Consider the following 23,485-nt stretch of genomic DNA (forward strand, 5'->3'; position numbering starts at 1 on the left):
AGAAATCAATCCATCAAAGTTTTGCCTTCAATGATCTCAAGTGTAATGTCCTCATATGGCCTTAGAATGGTCAGATCTCATCTCCGATTGCTTTTCTCTGGGATGTAATGACGCCGTTCTAGAAATAGTAATGACTTTAAAGACTGAGAGAATGCCGTAATGAGGACTGACTGGTCAATATTGGATGTGCATGACTCAACTGAGCAATCCTTAAACAGATTCATTAATCACCACTCCAAAGCCATCAAAAAGATGACTACTTTTTCAAAACAGGTTGCATATTTTAGAGAATTAAATGAGGTTTTTGTGAACCGCAACAGTAAAATAAAATATCTTTTGACTTTTATTTAATTATGGTAATTCCATCATAAATGTGAACAGAAAATGTGAAGGTTTTTAACATTTGGGACACACACATACTGTAAGAAGCGCTCTCATCTTCATTTAAGCCAGCGATTCTTATCAGTAATTATATTCCAGTTCTTATGAATTCTCCGATGCCACCCGTCTTGTAGGATTATCAGCATGAAGTTCACAGCTAGGATGAATTCATTTCCATAATGAAACAAAATTTGTAGCCTAATGTCCTTACTGCTGAAATCGCAGAGTTACCTCTTTTCTGCCAACCACAATCTCCCCCTCAGATAAGAATATACATCTTATCTCATGTAATTTAATTGATTTCTGAAATCTAAGCGCTTTTTATTAAATTAGTGAAGTTGTCCGTGCCAAAGACTTCAGATGCTACACAGACAATATCAACATCCAGGCGAATCAGTGTCTATAAACGAGGGCAATAAAGGATCCATTTTAGTAAACTGAAGATTTTTGACAGATGGGTGAATAAAGTAAGAACTAAATGCGCCCACTGATTGTGCTATTTATTTGCATCTGCTGTCTGCATGGTTTTAGCGACTTAAGAGATTTATGCAAATCAGGTAACATAATAAAATCACCCACAAAAGTAATGCTGAAATATCACATGTAATTCTTTTTCATTAACTTTATTTGATCACCTAATTTAATACACTATATGCTATACCATATGCTGCATTTATCAAGGCTGCATTTATTTAATAAAAAATACAGTTAAATGATGTAATTTTATTATAATTTAAAATAGCTGTTTTCTATGTTAATATATTTTAAAATGTGATGTAAAGCTGAATTTTCAGCATCATTACTCTAGTCTTCATTGTCATATGATCTTTCAGAAATCACTCTAATATACTGATTCGCTGCTCAAGAAACATTTTCTGTTAAAAACAATTTTTTATGGAAATCGTGATGCATTTATTTTATTTTTATAGGAAAAGAAAGTTTCATAGAACCCCATTTATTTGAAATATACATTTTTTGTAACCATGTAAATGTCTTAATTGTTTCTGTTGATCAATTGAATGTATCCTTACTAAGAGAAAGTATTCCTTTATTCTAAAAAAATGAATAAAATCATACAGACCTCAAACTTTAGAAGAATAGTGGAAGTCAGGCAAATATATTTTCTTATTAGGGCTTTCATTGTATAATGTTCATTTAATGCATACATAAATGCTTATGTTAACAATTATCTAAATGGAGAGCAATGGAGTGAAACAAAATGCTGGAGTCTTGAGTTTTTCAAAGTTGTCTGTTCTTTTAAAAATTGTCTATTCAGTGCTTACAGTGTTTAAATTAATTTGGATTCTTTTCTAAGTACATATTGATGCATGCAATTAATCAGCAAATCAATTAATATGATTCATAACCCTAACCCTAACCCTAATCAGTTGACAGTCCTAATTTTCATATTAAGAATAAAAATTAGTTTGTCAGAAAGTACATTCAAAGTACAATAATTAAGGTCCTCTTTATGATTATAACTTTTTTCTAGATGAGGATTCTCATGCTCGTTTTACTTGTTAACTACATGTATCATGCAGAATATAATTGGAAATATCTTTATTACTTTACCTGTTTTCACAGAACTTCATCTATTCCCTTGACAAAGTGCTTTTAAAGTTCACCTCCACTCTTATGAACAACTTTCTTCATCTTTATTAGATTAACAAAGGCGGTTAATTGTCACGTGTGGATTTAGTATTCATCACTTGTATGGTTTCGTATCTCGGGGTTTCGGCACACTGAATCCAATCACACTACCTCTTAAATGTGATTAAGCTCTAATTAGCCAATTAGCCAGTAAGCTTGGTAGCTGGATTCTGTGCAGTGCTGAAGGAGCCTAAGGCTTGGCCAGAGGAAATGTTTATCCATGACGGACGTTTCAAACGCAGCAGCGAACAGCCTTTGCCAAAAGTCATCCATTAGCTGCGGAGTTGGGCCACATTTTCATTCCCAAACCCAGCAGGGTGTCTACACTTACTGAATCACTTGCCGGCAAACATAGCAAATAACTCGCACATCTTCCTGTCGCTTTAAAACCCCAGCTTGATAGAGTGGATAGTAATGCGTATGTGTGTGTTTATATCTCTAGAGTACATCTGGGGATTTGATGATACGGAATATACAGCTGAAACACGCCGGAAAGTACGTCTGTGTGGTTGACACGGATGTCGAGAGTTTATCAGCGGCAGCTATTTTAATCGTGAAAGGTAAGAGGGCAACGGCCAGGCATGCAGGGATTGGATTTGAAAGGAAAACTTGATAGAAGGACACTCAAATGCTTTGCTTGCTTTGCCTAGGAAATGTATCCGTCTGTTGAATTGATCTGTTATTACATGTTCCATTAGAGGTAATTAGAGGAACATATCAAAGCTGTTTATCAAAGGTTACAAATGAGATTTAGCGGGATCAATGTCTTTCAATTGAAATTAGATTGACATGCCAACTTTCTGCCAACTGCCAGAACCTTTAATTATGCTTTATAACAGTATAGAGGCAGGGAATAAAATTAGCGCTCAGCAAGCACAGAATGCATGTTAAAACTGGCTGGAGTGACCAAATAAAATCATTTTATAAGGATCTGGATGGTTCTCAAACAGGGGCCGGGGTCCGCTAGATGGCCTCAGCAAACTTCCAAGAGGGCTTCAAGTTGACTTAAGATGATTTTTTTTAAAAACTGCAGAATCAGTTAAAACAACTAAAGATATTTGGTCATTCAACTAACTCCAATTGTCTTGAAAAAAAAACTGAATTGACTGCTACAGCCATGAACCTGGATAAACCGAAAGACTAAGATTGTCCTATGGGTTTTTAAAATGGGTTTTTTAAAGTTATGAGTAAAACAAGGTGTGTGGTGAGGTAAACAAAAATTGATGATACTTGGACATTTTGATCTACATTGCAAAAAAATGAATGTGAATATTGAAGCTGCTACAGTGTGTTTATTTTTAAAAACGTGTGTTTTTAATAATGTAATAGTGTTCTCCTAAGACTTAGTGGTAGAGCATTGTGTTAGCAGTGCAAAAGGTTGTGGGTTCAATTTCCAGGGAACACACATACTGGTAAAATCAAAATAAAAAATTCTATAGGCTGAATGCACTGTACAGTAAGTTGCTTTGGATAAAAGCGTTTGCTAAATTTACAGCACTTCATGTTGTACAACAAAACAAGTATTGACAAGTTACATTTACCACAGACCTTATTTTACATATGAATATAAAAACCCATAGGAAAACCTTGAGCGAACGCATGACGAATTAGTCTTCCAGGTTTTGAAGTCACAGCTGCGTGTGCTATATAGATGGGGAATCAAATTATAAATGTATGACTTCTACATCTAGAAAAGTCTTATAAATTAATGCAATCTCAAAGCTCAACGCAGTCTGATCTTATTATTGATGCTACGAGTGACACAATGACCTGTGTTGACAAAACCACTAAACATCATGCTCCATTTCTTTATATTTCCCCCAAAGGAGTGTGATTTTTGACAACGGAACACAACCCTCTCCACATTTATAATTGGAGGAGCCAATTAAAGATGTGCAGAGCGAGGCCTGCTTGCAGCTTTTCAAAGGAGACATGCTGTAGCTGTTAAGGCAACAGCTCAAGCTTCTGAAAACCTTTCCTATGATTCTCAAAGAGATCTAGTGTTTCCACAAAAGCAACAGCTTCAAATGTAATAACACCTTTTAGACATTGGTCTTATATCACAGCTTAGTGGGGCGATAAGCGGAGAACTTCCTGGCAGGGGGTGAGCAAGGTTAGATGTCAGTGAAGGTAACTTCATTTCTAATTGCTAATTCACTGCTGATTGTCTGATTGAATCAGGTCCCCCAGGAGCTCCAGATGGTGTAACAGTGGAGGAGATCACAGACAGCACAGCTCAGCTTTCTTGGAGACCTGGCCAGGATAATGGCAGCCCCATCACAAGCTATATCATCCAGGCCAAGACAGCATTCACAGTGGGCTGGCAAGCGGTGAACACGGGTAACAATACAGGATTAGCTAAAGCTAGTCAAGCGGAGCATCAATTCAGCGAGAGACTGAAATTACCATAGCACGTCTCATGTGCTTTTAAGAAAGAAGCTTATGTTCGCTTTGAGTACATATAAGAGCCTCTAAGTACTAACGCAAAACGACTTAATCTGGTCTCTTGCCCCTGCCGCTCGAATACGAATTCAGTTGAACAACAGAGATGTGGAATAGAACCATTTTTTTTATGTTTTGTGTTTTTTTCTGGCTTACTGTAAACATCGGCTCAAAATTGGGCTCCTGTTGTTGACTTATGGCGCCTCCATGTAATCCAGGTATTTTCATCTAAACCTTGGCTTTTCTGTTTGCTCTCAGTCCCAGAGGTGATTGATGGGAACACCTTGACGGCAACGGTGGTGGATCTGAACGCATGGGTGGAGTTTGAGTTCAGAGTGCTGGCCAGAAACAGCGTCGGCGTGGGAGAACCAAGTCCCGCTTCTCTTAAAACAAGAACTGAAGATGCAGGTGAGTCACCAACAGTGTTCTTTTGTACACAACTGAAAGTCAAATCAGAGAATTTCTTACTTAAATTGTCTTTTTTCCATGTAATAGTCGTTGATTTTAATTTGATCATATTTTAATCTATGAAATTTACATTTTACTTGAGAGAGAACAACATTACAGCAAACATTCAAACATTTTATTTATTAAATTAAACATACCAACATTTAACAAATGCCTGTAAAACAATGATTTCAAATACAAACTTTATTTTTACACTGCCATCAAATCAAAAGTTTGCGGTCATTCAGTTTTTTTTATGTTTTTGAAAGAATTCTCCAATGCTCACCAAGGCATTACATGCATATTCGATCGAAAATACAATAAAAATTTTAATATAGTAAAATATTATCACAAGATAATATTGGTGTAATGTTAAACGCCTTAGTACAAAAAAATGTTGGTATGGGTCTTTTGGTTTGGTACACGTGTTCTAAACAAATACAGCATTGTTTTAACCACTGCACGAGTGGTTTTAATATTTTCATATTTGATGTCTCTCATATTTCAAATAATGTTACTTTTTTGGGGAAATTTAAACTGTAAATGTCTTTTTGACAGTATTTGATGTGGCATGACAGATCGCTGTTTAAGTGACTCAAACAGCAGTGAGGGTGATCATCTCCTTCTCTTTACTACTATGTCTTGTAGCATTTCATTTACCTCAGGCAAGTCATCATTGTCCACAGCTCATTAGTTCGCTAGAGAAGTTAAGTGCAGAGAGGAGCATTTCATGAAATATTAGACTATATACTCATTAAATGTTACTTTACCTGTTAGTGATGTTTTAAATATTTAATGTATTTTTTAATAAATCTAATATGAGACGAGTTTCCTTTCAGTCGGTCACTCTCGACGTATCGTCAGATGACCGACGAATTGGGATCTCGCTTAGAGAGACCAATCCACTTTGAGTGTAAACTAAATGAGTCAATGCACATTGGTATGAGCTTATTGCATCCAGCTGCCACTGATCACAGTGTGAGTATAAGTAGGCAGCAGGTGCAGTGCATATTCAGCTTTTCGCTATCTGGTCCCGCTCCCGCCCACAACATTTATGTTTTTTCCCACTCCCACCCGCAAAAGCCTGCATAAAGGTAATCTATTTAGATTTTCCGTACATTCTAAGAAATTTACATGAAATAATTCTGTAACATTTCCTAAACTCCACAACATCACAGCATGAACACTTATGATAAAATACTTTGTTGTTTAGACTAAGCATTAACATTCACAGGCCACTGTTATTTTTTTAAAGAAAAACAAGCATTGGCTGCTGCATGCACGATTTAGCATGGCAGAATGCCAGCAGCTCTTACTTTATTATCATTAAAAGCTGACATCTTAGTTAATCGCAATCTCTTAAAGCTCTGTTATAATACAATAAATATATGCAAAATAAATCTTTCACAAAGTCTACACTTTGTGTGTTAAAATGAGAGTATTCGTGAGCACAAATTTTCAGCACTGCGTTGAGAGGATTCTAACTAAATCACCTCTGACTGGCCATTGCATTCCAGAAATCAACAACTGAGTCTGTGATTGGTTACATTGCGCAACCCTTTAAATACATGTTATAAATATGCCAAGCTTGTGTATGTCAATCATTTTAATATTAATATTAGTTGCTCTTTTTGCTTTTGTGCAACAGATAAATAACAATTTATATATTTTAGACACTTTATGTTTAAATAATATCTATCTATGCCTCCACTTTACACGCTACAGCGCTGCTGCAGGTTCTTCAGGCTAAATCACTGAGGGACGTGCACGAGGGTGGACATGATCTGGAAGGTCTAAAAGAGCTTCAAACCACAGCTGATTTCAATTTCTGAACGATGAAGGTCACTGAGAGTTCTCTGGGTTATGCAATGTCCACACTTGTTGTCCAGGAGCATCACGTCTGGTTGTGTCTGGTCAACATGAGGGATGCCAACAAAGTTTGGTTCCTCAAGGTCTCTGTGTCCCAGACCGGCCTTTTCAATGACACAGTCAAAAACATTGGCCAGCAGTTCTCGCCTGCACTGGGGCATACTGAGGAAATCCGAATTTCTGCCCAGTGGGCAGCTGGTGCCTCCACCCATTCGCAGTGCCCCAGCCTGCTCGTCACTGCCCCCCGTTGGCCTCTCCAGAAACTTCTAACTGCCTGTTGTTTTACTCCCTGACAAAGGGAACTCTCGGCACAGACACACAAAGACAGACACAAAGCTGCCCATGAGGCCTGCACAAGTATGCATTTCCCCCATTGAGCCTTCTAGCACAGAAACTGTGCAAAGTCTGGGAGGACGAGGAGTAGGTCCTGTTACTGGCGCCCTATTGGCCCAACCGGACCTGGTTCCCAGAACTAATGCTCCTTGTGACAGCCCTTCCTTGACTGATTCCTCTGAGGAAGGATCTACAAAACTTCCTTCAGGAGGTTCTAGGTGACCTACCCAGAGAGGTAATTGACACCATCACTTCGGCCAGATCACCTTCTACAAGACACACTTATGCATTGAAGTAGAAACCTGTTCATCAAGTGGTTCTCTTCTCACCGAGAAGACCCCCAGGGAGGTTCCTTAAGGTGGCTATAAGGCTATAAGGCCTTCTTGGGACCTGTCACTAGTGCTCAGAGCACTACAGCAGGGCCATTTATGTCAATTAAAAAGCTCTGCTCCTGCTTGTATTGGCGCACATCAAGAGGGTAGGAGAACTCCACACATTTTTGGTCGATGATTCATGCCTAGAGTTTGCATCCTCCTGGGTGCTGACTCGTGGCACCTCACTGACAGATATTTGTAAAGCCATGGGCTCGTCGACCCCCAACACATTCACTAGATGCTACAGCCTTCATGTGGAGCTGGTATCCTCCTGTGTTCTCACCTCAAATGGGTAGTAGCACTAAGAGGCCCTGACTTTGGGTCAGCTTGCTAAAACCACTCCAGAGAGCACTTATCGTAGACCCTGTGGAGCTCCTCCATCCCCTCGATAAATCCATGAGAACTGGTAGAGGGCTAGGTTCCATATGTAGAGACCCCATAAGTGGATCCCATATTTGTAAAATCCACAGTATAGCCTCAGAGCCCATATTTCCATGGCAGACTTCACCTCTAATCTTCCATAGTAGCTGGACTTATTGTGGTAGCCCTGGCCTGTGTGAAAAAATACACATAACATGGAGGCTTCCATGTTATGGATCCCAATTCGTCAGTCATCCGATGTGACGCCGAGAGTGACCGACTGAAAGGGAAGGTCTTGGTTACGTATTGTAACCCCATTCCCTGAAGGAGGGAATGAATGCATCACGTCCCATGCATCCACAATTCACCCCCCCCCCCCCAACCCCGCCCAGCTGAACTGAACTGAACTGAAACTATACCGAACCATCATTTTTGAGTGCCATTACACCACTACTAGATAACAGTTATAAACTGTTTTTTTTGTTGTTTTTTTATCTTACTATTCCTAAACTATTAAATGGTAGTGTCAGTGGTAACTTTTTTTTCTTTTTCTAAATGTTTCTAAAAGCATTGTAAATACCTTGCACTTATTTTTTCTCATCATATTTTCATTACTAGTACACTTTGATTAAAATCTTAGATAAAAAAATGTTTAATTATTGTGATGTAGATTATTCAAACGCACAATCAAAACAATCAAAAATCTTTTGTTCACTTACATTTTTGTTAGCAATTTTCTTTGACCCAATAAACAAAGAAGAGTTCAGAAGCGAAATTACTCCTAGATCAGAATTTCTGCCTTTACAAAAGTATGAAGTAAAGTTTATTTCACAGAGCTGCTTTGCGTCTTATTTGATCATGGCAAACCTTGGCAAGTTCAGTGATAATTTCCCCCTCCAAAGGTACGCAAAATGCACATCAAATTACTCAGCCAATCAGAACAGTGCTTGCCAGATCGAGAAAGCGCAATCCAATTTTTTGTGCGCAGTATACATCAGATGATCAGTAATCGACTGTGGGCGGCCTGTGGGCATGCTGTCTGAGGTTGAATCCACTAAACCTCAAGTGCCCATATTCTTCAAACGTCCCATGATGAAGCGATACAATTTAGGTGCTCAAGTGCCTCTTTGTTTATTATAGAACAAATTCTTTGTGCATTATTCTTGAGAGACTCTTGGCAAATGGTAAAATTCACTAGAAACAAAGCCAGTTAACTGAGATGCTGCCCGCAGAATCTTTTAAAAGCAGTTGCTAAGGGACCAGAGTCTTGTTTCTTGATTCTTGATAATGAGGCTTTGAGAAAAAGAAAAGCAACAATGAGGAAGGCAGGGGCTGCATCTATCTGCTGTACTGAAAACATGGCTGTTTTTCTTTGTTTTCCTATACACAGTTCCTGACACGGCCCCCACCGATGTTGGAGGTGGGGGTGGCTCCAAGTCAGAGCTAGTAATAACATGGGAGGTAAGTCATCTGTCTATATTATCACTCCCTCTGTGCGAGGTAATAGTTTTGGCTAATTAAATGGAATTGAATGGGGGTGTTTATTACCTCAGTCAAAGCCAAGCCTGTTTTCCATCTGGGCCCTTTACTCCTGTAATGGCATTCAATTCAAATTTGGTTGTATATTAGAAAGCGGTTCATTTGCACTCTCAAGAGGTTGCATTACTTTGTGAAAACTGTGCGGGGTTTGGAAAAGCACTGGGTGTGAACCTGAGGCTGGATCTGGTCTGTATGTTTTAATATCACTACAGTTTCTTGTTTCCCTCCCAGCCTGTGCCTGAAGACCTGCAAAACGGAGATGGTTTCGGCTACATCATTGCTTTCCGGCCACTGGGGGAGGTCAACTGGACGCACGCCGTCACCTCCATCCCATCCCAGTCCCGTTACGTGTACCGTAACGAGAGCATCCCACCCTTTTCTCCATTTAGTGTCAAAGTGGGTGCCTACAACACCAAAGGCCAGGGACCGTTCAGCCCTGTTACCATTGTGTTCTCGGCTGAGAATGGTGAGACTGTCAATCGCATTAATAGCAGCGCACAAAAGCTTACCTTTTCAGTCATTTACAGTGTTTTCAATGGATTTTTCTTTTCGCTATGTGTTTATTCAGCTATTGTAAGGTGCATAAAACATTGAAAGAACAGGCTGGAATTGATTCCTTACCACCAGCACTTTATTGTGTGCAGCACTGAAAGAACACAGATCTTTTTATGAATGATTAAGGAAAAGCGGGACAATGTAGGATATAGATTTAGATTATATAATGTTATATCATTTTATGGGTATTTCCAACACTGTCGGTGGCTGTTTTCTGTTCTTTTGGCAGTAATTTATCCTTTTTTAACAGGAAATATATTTTGTATTTTTTCAAAATGTCCAAGAAAACATAATGCAATTTTCTTTTTATAGTAACTACAAAGTAAAGCATGTACTATAATGACTGTATGTGACGTTGGTTTGTAAATGTCAAGTGATTTTAGCTCTGGAATCTCATGCTCGGCAGTGTGGGAATCTTTCAGCTAGTTAGGATCGGTTTGAGATGAGCTATTACAGCATGGAGTGACAGGCAGACAGCAGTGTGTCAGAAAGCTACCCCATTAATTGAATTCCTGTACAGATAATGTTCCTTTGTCACTCAACTATCCTATTAAAATGAAGGCTAGTAAACAAAAGACAAAAGATTTAGCATCAGTCATTTATAAATGATTTCTCATCAGTCTCTGATTTGTGCACTGATTATGCTTCTCTTCTAGTCATGTCTTGTCTCTTTCCTCTTTGTCTTTTTGTGCGTCTTACTTCTCCTCGTCTCCTTGTGTCTTACGTTCTCCTGATCTCGTCTTTTCTCCTCGTCTTACTGTTTTATTTCATCTCTTCACTTTCAGTTTTGTCTCTTTACATTGTTCCATTGTCTTTTCTTCTTGTCTATTCTCTTTCAATCTTGTCTTATCTTGGTCTTCTCTCTTCGTAATTGTCTCTTCTCATCCTGTGGTCTTTTTTTTTATTCTCATCTCTTGTCTTTCAGTTTTATCTTGTTTCATCATTTCATTTTTTTGTCTTCCTGTCTCTTTTCTTTTTTTTCTTTTATTCTCTTTCCTTTCAGTCTCTGCTGCTCTTCTCTTCTTGTCTTCTCTAGTCTTGTTTCTTATCTCTTCTCATTTTATTCTCATTTATTCTCTTTCGGTTTGGTCTTGGTACATCAGTCTTTGATGCATCCTCTTTTTCTTCTTTCAGTCTTGTCACAAGTCTTCTCTCCTCATAGTCTCTTCTTTTCTCATCCTCTCTTTCAGTGTTAACTCGTTTCATCTTCTCTTGCCATCTCTTGTTTAGTTTTTTTTTAAGTCTTGTATCATCTTTTCTCTGATGCATCCTAGTTCTTCTCTTCTCCTCTCCTCTAGTCTCTTCCCTTCTCTAAATCTTTTTTTTTTTTTGTATTTTCTCTCATCTCTTCTCCTCTCTTTTCTCATCGTCTTGTCTTTTCTGTTTTCTTCACTTTCCTTTGAGTCTCATTTCAACTTCTCTAATTAGCTCTAATCTCTTCTTTTCTCTGTTTTGTCTTTTCTCGTCTCACCCCTTTCAGGTTTGTCTCTTTGTTGTATCCTCTTTCTTGTTTCTTCTTGTCCTTTCATATTTCATCTCATCTATTCTCTTGACCTTTTTGTTTTCTCTTTTTGTTTCCTTTCGTCTCGTCTAGTCTTCTTTGGTCTTAATTTTCTCTCCTTGTTCCATCAACTTCTTCTCTCATGTTGTCTGTCTTCTCTCATTTTATCTAATTTCTTCTCATAGTCTTGTCTTATATCTCTCTTCACTGCATCCTCTACTTATCTCTGTTCTTTCAGTCACATTTTCATCTCCACATTGTCTCATTTTCTTTCATCTCGATTCTTTTTATTTAGTTTTTTCATATTTCTCTTATTTTGGCTCTCCTTTTTCTCATATTTCCTTATCTCTTTTCTTCTCCTTTGTTCTCATCTCTTTGCTTCTTTTCTGTCTTTATGCATTCATCTTTTTCTCTTTTTATCTTTCCTCTCAGAGCCCAGTGGCGTTCCAGACGGCATGTGGGCCAGAAGCATTTCTGCCACTGAAATTGAAGTGAGCTGGCACATTCTCAGCGCTTCCCCAGAAAGAGTGTTGGGCTATGAGGTGCGTCCCTTCTTCTAAATGGAAATGACTCTCTGTCCGGTTTTGAAATGCACCGTGGGTTCTGTCAGAGCCTGTCATCTCCCACGCTGCACCTCAAAGTTCCCTCTGTACCCATGGAAACGCTCCATTTGAAAATAAGAATAGGGTACCCTGTTCTTACAGTATGCATAGGAGGCCCTCTCTGCCGCATGGGCGAAATGGTTTTTCTTCATCCTTTTTTAGGACACAGAGAACACATTACACATTCCACTGTGAAACTCTTCATCCATGTCACCCCAAACCCACTGTGTGGAAAAAGTAAAATACTCCTGTATAATAATTCTCCTGCACTGAACATAATGGCACCGTAGCATTATATCCGCGAGGCTTTAGATCCCACAGGCTGTGCTTTTTCTCCGTTGCTCTTGAAATCAGGTGGTGTACTGGGAGGACGATACAAAACCAGAGACCATGGGCAAAGTCAGAGTGTCTGCCAATCAGAACAAGGTTAACATCAGCGGTCTGAGAGGATACACTCAGTATTTCCTGACAGTGAGTGCTTTCAACACAGCAGGAACTGGCCCTCTTTCTCCCACCATCAATGTGACCACCAAGAAGACCCGTAAGTATAGATTTAGTTAAATAAGTATAAACCGTAATAATTCTGCATTGCATTGCCATTGCAGGTATATAAAACTAATTAATAAGTGGTTTTTTTGTTTTGTTTTGTTTTTTAATTGTAATATTTGTGACCCTGGACCACAAGTGGGTTGGGTATATTTTTTTAGCAATAGCCAAAAAACATTGTACGGGTCAAAGTTATCTATTTTTCTTTTATGCCAAAAATCATTAGGACTTAAACTAAAGATCATGTTCCATGAAGATATTTTGTACATTTCCTACAGTAAATATAACAACTCAATTTTTGATCTGTAATATGCATTGCTAAGAACTTCATTTGGAAAACTTCAAAGGTAATTTTCTCAATATTGCGATTTTTTTTTTTTTACCCTCAGATTCCAGATTTTCAAATAGTTGTATCTTTGCCAAATATTGTCCTTTCCTAAGAAACCGTACATCAATGGAAAAATTATTTTGTATAAATGATGTTTAAATCTCAGAAATCTCTAAATATTGACATTTAAGAGTGGTTTTGTGGTCCAGGATCAAATTGCACTTTGTGAAAAAGTAGAATAGTCCTTTATAATATTTAAATAGGATAAAGACATCTGTCATTTGATATATATATATATATATATATATATATATATATATATATATATATATATATATATATATATATATATATATATATACTGTTATTACTAGTAAAGTGTTTTGTGTGTGTGTGTGTGTGTGTGTGTGGGGGTGGGTTTTCATAATTTTTTTTACCAAGCATTCATTTATTTGATTAAAAATAGTAGTAAACCATTACTCCTGCCTTCAGTGTCACATTAATAGAAAGCATTTATTTGATATGTAGATTTTTGTAACATTATAAATGTATTTACTGTCACTTTTGTTGTTTGTCCTTGTTGAATAAAGTAAAGAAAAATAAAAGTTTAAAGAATTATTGGTTATAAGGTTATACAAATCTATCAGCACTTAATCACAGTCATCATTTCAAACCTCCGTATAGGGAAAACAAATTTGATATTTAAGTAGATGTTCATGCTGCTTTCTCATTCATTGAAAAAATACAGTGAAAAGTACCTAGGTAGTCTTTAACTTGCATACTATATATTCATATGACCACAAAAAAATAGGGATATAACATACAAAGCATTATGAAAAAAATTAATTTGTGTTCGGAAAAGAGCAGTGTGAACATTTTACTAAATGTTTCCTTTTGTGTTCCAGAGAGGAAAAGAATTTCATACACATTTCAAATGCCAGAACTGCCTTTTCTAGTTCTAGAACTATCCGTTTAGTATAATACGTTATGTATTTATGAACGAACAGACAGCCAGGCAGGCACCTCTCCTGGCTTTCTGATGTGGTCATGTGTACAGTAACTAATAGTGGTGTTTCCCCTCAGCACCCGGCCAGCCACCTTTGAACGTGGAGTGGAATCTGATTGGCTCTAAGCTCACTGTTCATTGGGAACCTGTCATTTCTCTGGAGATGGAGTCAGATGTTACCGGGTATCAGGTAAGTGCTTCTCAGCAATGTAAACCTCAAAGCCAAACTGTAGGGCATTATTTTCACATAATCATATTAGCTTGTTCTATTCTAGTGGGCATTTAGGAAACAACTACATTAGAGGGCTTATATTATTTTTCTTGTTGGACGATTACCCACCTCAGTGGTAACGGAAATTAAAAATAAAACGAATTTATACTGCGGATCTACAAAATATGTGCTATACAGTATAGCAAAAACACCAGGTGTGCTAATAAACACTACAGTTCCCCATAGTGTATGATAATTTGATTTTACTTCATTTATCGACTAAAATAGCTTGTGCTGAATAAATCTAAGTGGTTGTTAGCACCTCTGTCATTTGTTCTCTCCAGGTGTCTTACAGAAGGAACCGGCATAAAGAAATTAACACAATAACAACAAATCTGACCTCAGTGGAGCTCACGCTACCTGCAGATGATGATTACATCATTCAGATACGAGCGCTGAGTGACGGAGGAGAAGGGATGCCAACCGAACCCATCAACATACATAAACTTAGTAAGAAAACATGCTTTATTAATTTATTTTTTGATGCATTTGTATATAGTGGTCAACAAGTTTTTTTTTTTCTTAGTCCAGTGTACACTATTGTTCAAAGGTTTGAGGCCAATAATAAAAAAGTGTTCATTAATTTAGCAAGGAATAATGAAAAAAAAATCTAGTAAATACAGTTATTTTGAACATTGTTCATCAAAATATCCTACAAAATAAAATAATTAATTTCTACAGAATAATTATGCAGCATAAATACCTAGTTCTTTCATGAAATGCTAGATGGCGCCAGCTGATGGGTCTTAACGTAACTGATGAAATTCACAGCATTAATCTACTTGGCATACGCAGCCAATGAGCTTGCAGCTTTACATTTACTGTAAGTGGTGTGTTTGGTTAGTATTCACTACAGCAGTTCGCAGCCTGCATTCAGAGTTCCTCTGAAACCCTCCTCCTTCCCTAGCTCCACCTGTATAGATCTGCTATGGGTTATTGTATGTGCTATTTGTGCAGCAGCAGTATGTCTTAAATACTCAAGGCACCATATAGGAATATGCATTGGCATCAGCAAGTTCCTGCAGCAATAATCTACATCTACACCAATAACAGCAGCAGCAATTCAGATGCAGCAGTGTAGCAGATCTATTCCGTCAAGACCATATACATTAACATTGTCATATCTATCACAATTGTTACAATACATTGTTAAATCTGTTACAATAGGTGAAATTTTATAATGTGCTCCACCTTTCAAACAACTTTCCTTTTTTACTGACATCACTTAGGCTGCATAGGCTATTGGATAATGTTAACCAATAGCAAAATATTTGGAATGTATTATCTTCTTTTTTTCCATCCGATCAATTCCTAATGAATCAAATTCCAAGTTCAAATTCAAAATGTTCCAAATTCAAATTCTTAATGTTCCAAGTTTAAATTCAAATTCTAAATGTGTGGCAAGTCCTGCCACACATTTTTCTTTTAAAATATCCGGTTTCACTAAAAAAACAAAAATCGGACTCTGCTAACCTGACTCGCAGATCTTTCTCAGTGGCTGAATAGTTAACACAATATTTATTCCGGCCATTTTTTCTTGTGAACCGATTACGAACAATGAAATGGGGGAATGACACTGAGAGGGTAATGAGCCAATCACAATGCTGTGAATTCAATGCTCATATTTGCTGATTACCCTTCAAAACCTTTATGACAATGCTACCATCCTTGTGTTTCTGTCGGACATTGTTACTTTAAAAAAGTATGCGATTTATGAATTTGATTTTATCAGTTGTTTATACTCGGCTCATTTATTTCACGTCTGCATATATAATATTACATTTCCGTAGGTGAGTTAAGCCTGCAGGAGTGTACAAAGCACATTCACTGCTCTCCTCTTTCAAAGCCTGTGATGTCAAAGATAAATATTCAATGCTAAAGGGATATTAAACACACAGGCCCCTATAAAATAAACAATGCACAGTTGACCTCATAATGTTCTCCTCCTGTTCCCACGAGTGAACAGCGCAGGTGCAGTTTGCAGCGTAGACGCTCTCTTACTGCAGCCCAGAGTTTAATGCGCCTCTCTAAATGAGTTCTCACTGATTTGATGTGTCCTCCTTGTACACCTTTTATTCTCCACTGGGCTAAGCAGTCTGATCTTTATTAACTAGCCCAAGCCCTCGCCATCTATCTCTGCCCGTTGGTCTCCGCTCCCCCATGGATACAACGACACAGGCTGATGCAACTGCAAGGGACAACTGTTCTCTGTGGCTTATTGTTCACATTTTTCATCTAATGGCTTGCAATGTCTCGTTTTCAAGAAAAAGCCCTGACTCTTTTCTTTTGTTAATGTTGGAAATTATTAGGTGTGTGCCAATAGCAAGGTTTTCCAACCTGCTTTATTATTAATTAGTTAGTCATTTAAACTGGGAAAAACTGCTCAGTGAGCATCTGCTGGACCTCAGTGAAAATGCAACTGTTTTTACTCTAATTTTGATTAAATAATTGTTGAGTATAAGATACATCCTAAATGAATAATTTGATAGACACCAAACTTATGAACAGTTGTGCACAGTTGTTCACCAAAAAACTGAAAATGTACCTTCAGGACATCTAAGATAGAGAAGTTTAGCATTATATCACTTGCTCACCAATGGTTCTTTTGCAGTGAATGGGTGCCGTCAGGTTGCGAGTCAAATCAGCTGAGAAAAACATCACAATAATCAAATGTTGTCTGTCTTGGTCTGTATTTGCTTGTAAATGGTGTTTGATCCTGTGCATATTTCTCATTGTTTCACTGGAGAAAGCAATATTATAGATAAAGGAATCGTATTTCAGCCAGAAGCAATTGGTTTAAAATTTAAAAACTCAATTATGGATTTGTTAATTACAAACACAAAGCATTTCTCTTCACAAGTCTTTAATTAATGGACTGAAGTAGTGTGGGCCACTTGTGGATTATTGTCATGTTTTTGTCAGATGTTTGGACTCTCATTCTGACGGCACCCATTCATTGCAGAGGATCCTTTGGTGAGCAAGTGATGCAATGCTAAATGTTTCCTTTGGTGAAGAAATCTGTGAAGAAACCAACTCCTCTACATCCTGGATCATATTAAAAAAAAAAAAAAAAAAAAAAAAATTGTCAAATGACTGGCAGCAACGGCTGTCAAACAAAAGCCATAAAATTACAGTAAAATATCTTCATTGAAATAAAATTTAAAAACAACATTACAGATTTTTTCATTAAAGCATTTGCAGAAGAAAAAATCCTGTTAATTTACAGCTTTTTCAGTTACGATATTTTACTTCAATTTTAAGTTTTTGTTTTGCAGACATAGCTGCCAGTACTTTTGATTTTTTTATAGGACTTTTTTTATAGTGTATGATGATGAGGAGTTATTCAGCAATTTTTCATTTTTGTTTTAAACTAATCTATTTATTTTTTTATTTTTTTTAAAGAATTACTTTGCTGTCATAACGCTCATTTAAATCTCAATGTAACAGAAGAGAAAATGTTATTTCAAATGTTCTGTTGTTAATCTAGGAAATTATTAGCTGTGCCAATAGCAAGGTTTTCTAACCTGCTTTACCATTAATTAGTTAGTCATTTAAACTGGAAAACTGCACAGTGAACGTCTACTGGAAGTCAATGCAAATCCGCTTAGAGCACAAGACTGTCCACCACCAGATGTAGAGCTAAACACTGATAAAGCTTTAATTCCATCCTTCAATTCCCAACGATGCCTTCCTTTATTGCTCTTATATTACTCTGTCTATTTTTATTCATCAATTAAAAGTTAATAAGCTTCAGCACCTTTAAGTCCTGTTTTCCATGTTCCAGGTATGAGCGTACGAGGGTCCAGAGCCTGGCGACCCAACACCATCCCAGTGTCCTTGCTTTCCATCATCGCGTTATCAACACTGCGGCCAACTTTGTGTTAGCAACCTCTGACCAGTTTGATTGCCTGCACTCTTCCTCGCTGTGGAGCCGTTGGAGAGGTGCACCAAAACACTGGAAGAGATATTATCGATCTATCTCTCCATAGTTATCTGGGGCAATGTCCGGCGAGGCCTTCAAGGAGCGTAACGGGAAAACGTCAGCGTCAGGGTGGTCAGATTTCATGTGCATGTGTTATGTACTGTGTATCATTGTGTCCTTGCAAGCGATCCGAGACCCTAACAAGGTTTCAACGGAAGGTTTTTGAAGCATATTGGTGTATGAGGAGGGATGAGTCATGTTACTGCACTAAGATTTCATCTTCTCATTGATCCGTCGGAACAAATGCCTTACTTCCATGTACATGCCAAAGTAGTTAACATCCTTTTGCTTCTTCCTACGCTACTGTTTGTTAAACTTATGACTGGTTTGTAGTTATCACATCATTAACTGAAGGATTAGTTCACCCAAAAATCATTTACACACCCTCTTGTTGTTGTCATGTGACTTTATTGGCTGTGGGACACAAAGTGCTATTTTAAAGAATGATCCCATGCAATTACAGTGAATTTAGAGAGAGGCCTTTTAAAGCAATAGTTCACTCAGAAATTAAATTCACTTATACTCAGGTCATCCAAGATTTGTTTCTTGAGAAATTTAGCATAACATCACTTGCTCACCAATCGATCCTCTGCAGTGAATGGGTGCCGTCATAATGGCAATCCAAACAGCTGATGAAAACATCACAATCCACACCACTCCAGTCCAGTCCATCTTGTAACCTGAAAAAAACATTTGTTTATAAGAAACAAATCCATCATTAAGGCATTTGAACTTTTTCATCACTTTTGGCCAAAATCGATTAAACCGTACAGGGAAAAAGTCCATCCCCTGTTGTCCATCGAAATCAACCATACATATTTGTTCAGAACTAATTTAGACTGTTTTTTGCTTTTCAGCATTGCTTGATCTGTGCATATTTCGCTCCTGATTCAGACCATTTTCACTGGAGAAGGCAATATTATAGATAGAGCAAGATGTTAAAAACATCTTACAGATGAATTTGTTTATTACAAACACTCAGCTCTTCACACAACATTAACTGATGGACTGGAGTCGTTTGGATTACTTGTGGATTAGTGTGATGCTTCCATCAGCTGTTTAGACTCTCAACCTGACGGCACCCATTCACTGCAGAGCATCTACTGGTGAGCAAGTGATGTAATGCTACATTTCTCCAAATCTGTTCTGATGAAGAAACAAACTCATCTACATCTTGGATGACCTGAGGATGAGTATATTTCCAGCAAATTAACATTTTTAAGGTCATGGAAGAGCTATAAAAAAATATCATAAATGTGGTCCATACAACTTCTAGGCTATGTAACCACTTACAAATTCATAATTTTATGTGAGAAACAAGCCAAAATATTCACCTTTTGTGTTTTGAAGAAAAAAGAAAGACATTGGGAACAACATGAGGGTGAGTAAATAATGACAGAAGACTCATATTTTGTGTGAATGATCCCTTTAAGCTGTTTGTTATACTTGTGATTGTTCTGTAATCACATCATTAATTAACATTTCGCCTTTGCTTAATTATTTGTTCAAGAGTTGTGTCTGTGCCTTATCTATGTTTTAGCACACACAAGGCTTGTGTTTGTTTGCTCCAAGCACCATGTTGCAGCTACAAGCCTCTAGTATTCATGATTGTCAAAGTGCTACAGTACAGGATCTACACTATTTCAACTGTGTTAACACTAGAAGAGGTTATGGGTAAATCTGTGTACACTCACAACAGTAATGATATCAGATGATAGTGACGTGAGGGATCTTATTAGACTTTTATAAATTCGCTGATTCTTAGTTTAGAATTTGATTAAGCATTTAGACACTTAATGCAGTCATAATGATTCGATTTAATAAAGAATAATTGAATAATTTTTGATGATAAAAAATGCACTGTTTTAGTAAAAGGTGGGTGAAAATGTAATTTTGAGATGAGCAACCAATTATTACAGAATTACAATATGAGATATGTTAGATTTTCTTTCCTCACTATCAGAAAATCTGGAGCGCTAAAGCCACATTTTAATGACCTTTTTTTATTAGTATCTCTTAATTATCCCTTGTGAAAAAGAAATGTTCTTAATTGTGTTCAATTTGTATTTGTAGTGTACTTTCAATCTTAAAAAAGTACATCGCAGATCATATTAAATAAAAAGGCCACTTTAGTGTATTCATTTTTAATGACTTTAAAGTAAATTTTTTATAATTGTTTAAATAATAAATTGACTTATTTTGATGTGTTGACACATTAAAGCAATGCAAACAACGCGATTAAAATTTGAACAGTAGTATGTTAATATTACACAGTTAATAGATTTATACTAAACTGCTTCATTGCAAATGTGTAATTACACATACATTTCAATAAATGGCAAACATCAATAGAACTGACATTAAAGCATTTTTAGTTGACCATAAATGCTTTTCATTACATTCTATTCAGAAGTACACTTTAACCATATTTAAAAGACAATACAAGTGATTACGAAATTCTTTTAACGTATATTATTTCCATAATAAGTAGTCTTTTTAAAAGCATACCTAAGCGTACTTCTTTTTGACAAGGGATGACCCAAGTATTGTACTTTTTTTGTTGTTGTTTTTAATACTGTTACAATTTTCAGAAACAGCAAAGTGAGCCAGATATGATAGGTTTAATGTATTAATAATCTGTTAAGCACTACAGCATAACTTGTTTTATTACATATAATAACAAATTAGATGTCAGCTAGTGTTATTTTCGTTGCCCTTGGTTTATCTGCACACTGTTAGATCTGAGCAAGCGTACTCAGTCTGCTGCCGGTGTTTCTTCACACAGCAGAGGATGCAGACAGTGTTGTATTGGCTGTTGCTTTTAGTCCAGATATCAACACAAAGGGTGGGCAGCGCTGGATACTGCACACGTCTGCTGGATCTTAAACCAGAAATGCTGAATGGTTGCTAAAAGCCACTTGTGTTTTGTTTTTGTTCATTTTTTGGCCATGTATATTGTGACTTGTTCTTCTGTGACTGTTAAAAGTTCTGGTACTTTATGCATTCGAAGCTTGTTTAGCAAACCTCAGATAAATAGCTGGTGTTTTATTTGTCACTTTCTCGCTGTGTTGGACTGCGGCGCAGATTCTAGGCCACTCACCAGATGCTCCTCAGGGCCTTTATCAGCTGAATCAGATGTGTTTAGGAAAGTTCGGGACAAAAAAAAACTGCTTACCCAGTAACGCTCAAATTGCTTTAGACTCATTCAGTCCTGGTAATTAAAGGAATAGTTCACCCAAAACTGAAAAACTGCTGAACATTTACCCACCCCCTTGCACCATCTGAAATATATATGAGATTGTTTCTTTAAGAAATGTAGCGTTACATCACTTTCTCAACAATGGATGCTCTGCAGTGAATGGGTGCCGTCAGAATGAGATTCCAAACAACTGATGAAAACATCACAATAATCCACCATTAAAGTCTTGTATTACTTGTGAATTATTGTGATGTTTTTGTCAGCTGTTGTGACTCTCATTCTGACGGCACCCATTCACTGCAGAGGATCCACTGGTGAGCAAGTGATGTAATGTTGAATTTGATGAAGAAACAAACTTGTCTACTTCTTGGATGGCCTGAGGGTGAGTACATTTTCAGCACTTTTAGGAGAACTATTCCTTTAATTATTATGCTTGTGTATTGCAATCCTAAAATAAAATGTGGCCTAAAACATCGCTGTCGAAAGATATAAACACAAGAACGCTGGAAAATTTAGAGCCATGACCTGAAAGAACATGATTTGACTGGTCTTTACCGTGATTTAGAAGCCATTAAACCATGCTAATAAATTACAGTGAGCCCTACAGTGGCTTTTGACCAAATCTGCAAGGGAATAATGGTTATTAGCAGAGGCGAAGACAAGATGGATGTGAGATGAACAGCATGATGAGCGGTATCAGGACTGTCCAGACAGCTGACGAGCTTTGCTTTTCGTTCTTTTGTTTCTCCTCACGAAAGGGACGTGGCCACCTTTCTGTGCCATTTTTGGATGGCCGCACTCAAAGGGCCTTTGTATGACTCTCACTTCGGTACATGTGAGGAGACTCCAGGGTGTTGTTCAAGGCCGCCCGCACACCCGGCCTTGGTTTGGAATTGTTAGGTCAAATAGGAAGCAGTCTGAAGTGAGAGGAAATGAAAATGGTCTCTGAGTGAGAAAAGTCGCATTGTCCCTACAGACTTGCCGTACAATATAGATGTCACATCAAACTCTGTTGAAGCTCTTGGATGTTTTTGTGTCCGGGATGAAGGCTGCTGCATGATTTTGATTTAACCTTTGATTATGGCTGCTGACATTTAGGTGCCTGTTGGGACTTGTGTATTTTGTTCTGGATTGTCAGCCCATTTTGTGAATATTATTCATATTTTCTCTGGAGTTCCTACTTCATCTGAGATCCTTAAGTGCTTATTATAAATGTAAAAAACTAAAAAAACGAACAAAAAAGAAAATCATTGGTTTATGTGATTGTGTCTGAAAAAAGGTGACGAAAAAAAAAAAGAAGTGTTTTGTATTTTGTAAGTATTGTTTTGTTGTTTCAGTTTCATGACATCAAACTTGTAATGGCTTTTTTGTTAAAGGTCAAGTGTTGTCCTTTAAAAGTAAAGTAATTTGATTATGGCTGTCACGGATCGATTTGTGGAAAGATTATGTCGTGGAATGCAAGAATATATTTTGTTCCTCTTTGGTTGAAATGTCGACGAGATCGAGATTAACTTGTGTTTTCGTGTGTTAGATTCAAATAGATCCACCTTCCATATGAATACATGTAACAACACTTGACCTAATGTTTTGATATTTCTGTATTAATACATTGTTTACTGAATACATCTCTGTGAGATGATGTACTGGAGCTGAATACCGTTTTCACATTGAAAAGAATTGGATTGTGTATAGTAAAGCTGTGCATGTTGATTGTTTAATGTGTGTACATTTTTTCTAAAGCAAATTTAATAAAAACAACTTACTGGAGATTTACCTCCATAATGTCAAGCCACTGGGTCCTTTTATTCTGAAATTGTTTTATAATTATATATATTTAAGCATAAATAAAGGCAGCAAGAAGCAGGATGACAAAGCCTGCTAGTAAATACAAAGTTATGTCATGAAACTCTAGATGGTGCAAGTTAATAGGTTCTAACTCAATCTGACATGATGACATCATTATTCACATGGCACGGGTGATTGGTTTCTCTTCACATCAGCAGCCAATGAGCTTGCTGCTTTCTTAAATATTCAAACGCCTTTCTAGTACTTGTTATAGCAGTTGCAATGTGCTTCTGAAACCCTTCTCCTTCCCCAGCT

General features: G+C 37.2%; 1 protein-coding gene across 1 annotated transcript in view; it reads left to right on the forward strand.

The window, feature by feature from the left end:
* Window positions 1–23,173, forward strand: part of cntn3a.2 (contactin 3a, tandem duplicate 2) — a 72,363-nt gene extending 49,190 nt beyond the window's left edge. Inside the window, exons 14-23 of the mRNA XM_052595100.1 lie at window positions 2,474–2,591; window positions 4,213–4,371; window positions 4,732–4,881; window positions 9,247–9,317; window positions 9,627–9,861; window positions 11,884–11,993; window positions 12,408–12,594; window positions 14,011–14,123; window positions 14,489–14,654; window positions 17,989–23,173. Coding sequence (XP_052451060.1) covers window positions 2,474–2,591; window positions 4,213–4,371; window positions 4,732–4,881; window positions 9,247–9,317; window positions 9,627–9,861; window positions 11,884–11,993; window positions 12,408–12,594; window positions 14,011–14,123; window positions 14,489–14,654; window positions 17,989–18,089 — 1,410 coding nt within the window. The 3' untranslated portion in view covers window positions 18,090–23,173. The remainder of the gene's footprint in view (window positions 1–2,473; window positions 2,592–4,212; window positions 4,372–4,731; window positions 4,882–9,246; window positions 9,318–9,626; window positions 9,862–11,883; window positions 11,994–12,407; window positions 12,595–14,010; window positions 14,124–14,488; window positions 14,655–17,988) is intronic.
* The last annotated feature ends 312 nt before the right edge of the window (window positions 23,174–23,485 follow it).

The sequence above is a fragment of the Carassius gibelio genome, chromosome B23 (genome assembly GCF_023724105.1).
Source record: "Carassius gibelio isolate Cgi1373 ecotype wild population from Czech Republic chromosome B23, carGib1.2-hapl.c, whole genome shotgun sequence".
In the NCBI taxonomy this organism is placed as follows: Eukaryota; Metazoa; Chordata; class Actinopteri; order Cypriniformes; family Cyprinidae; genus Carassius; species Carassius gibelio.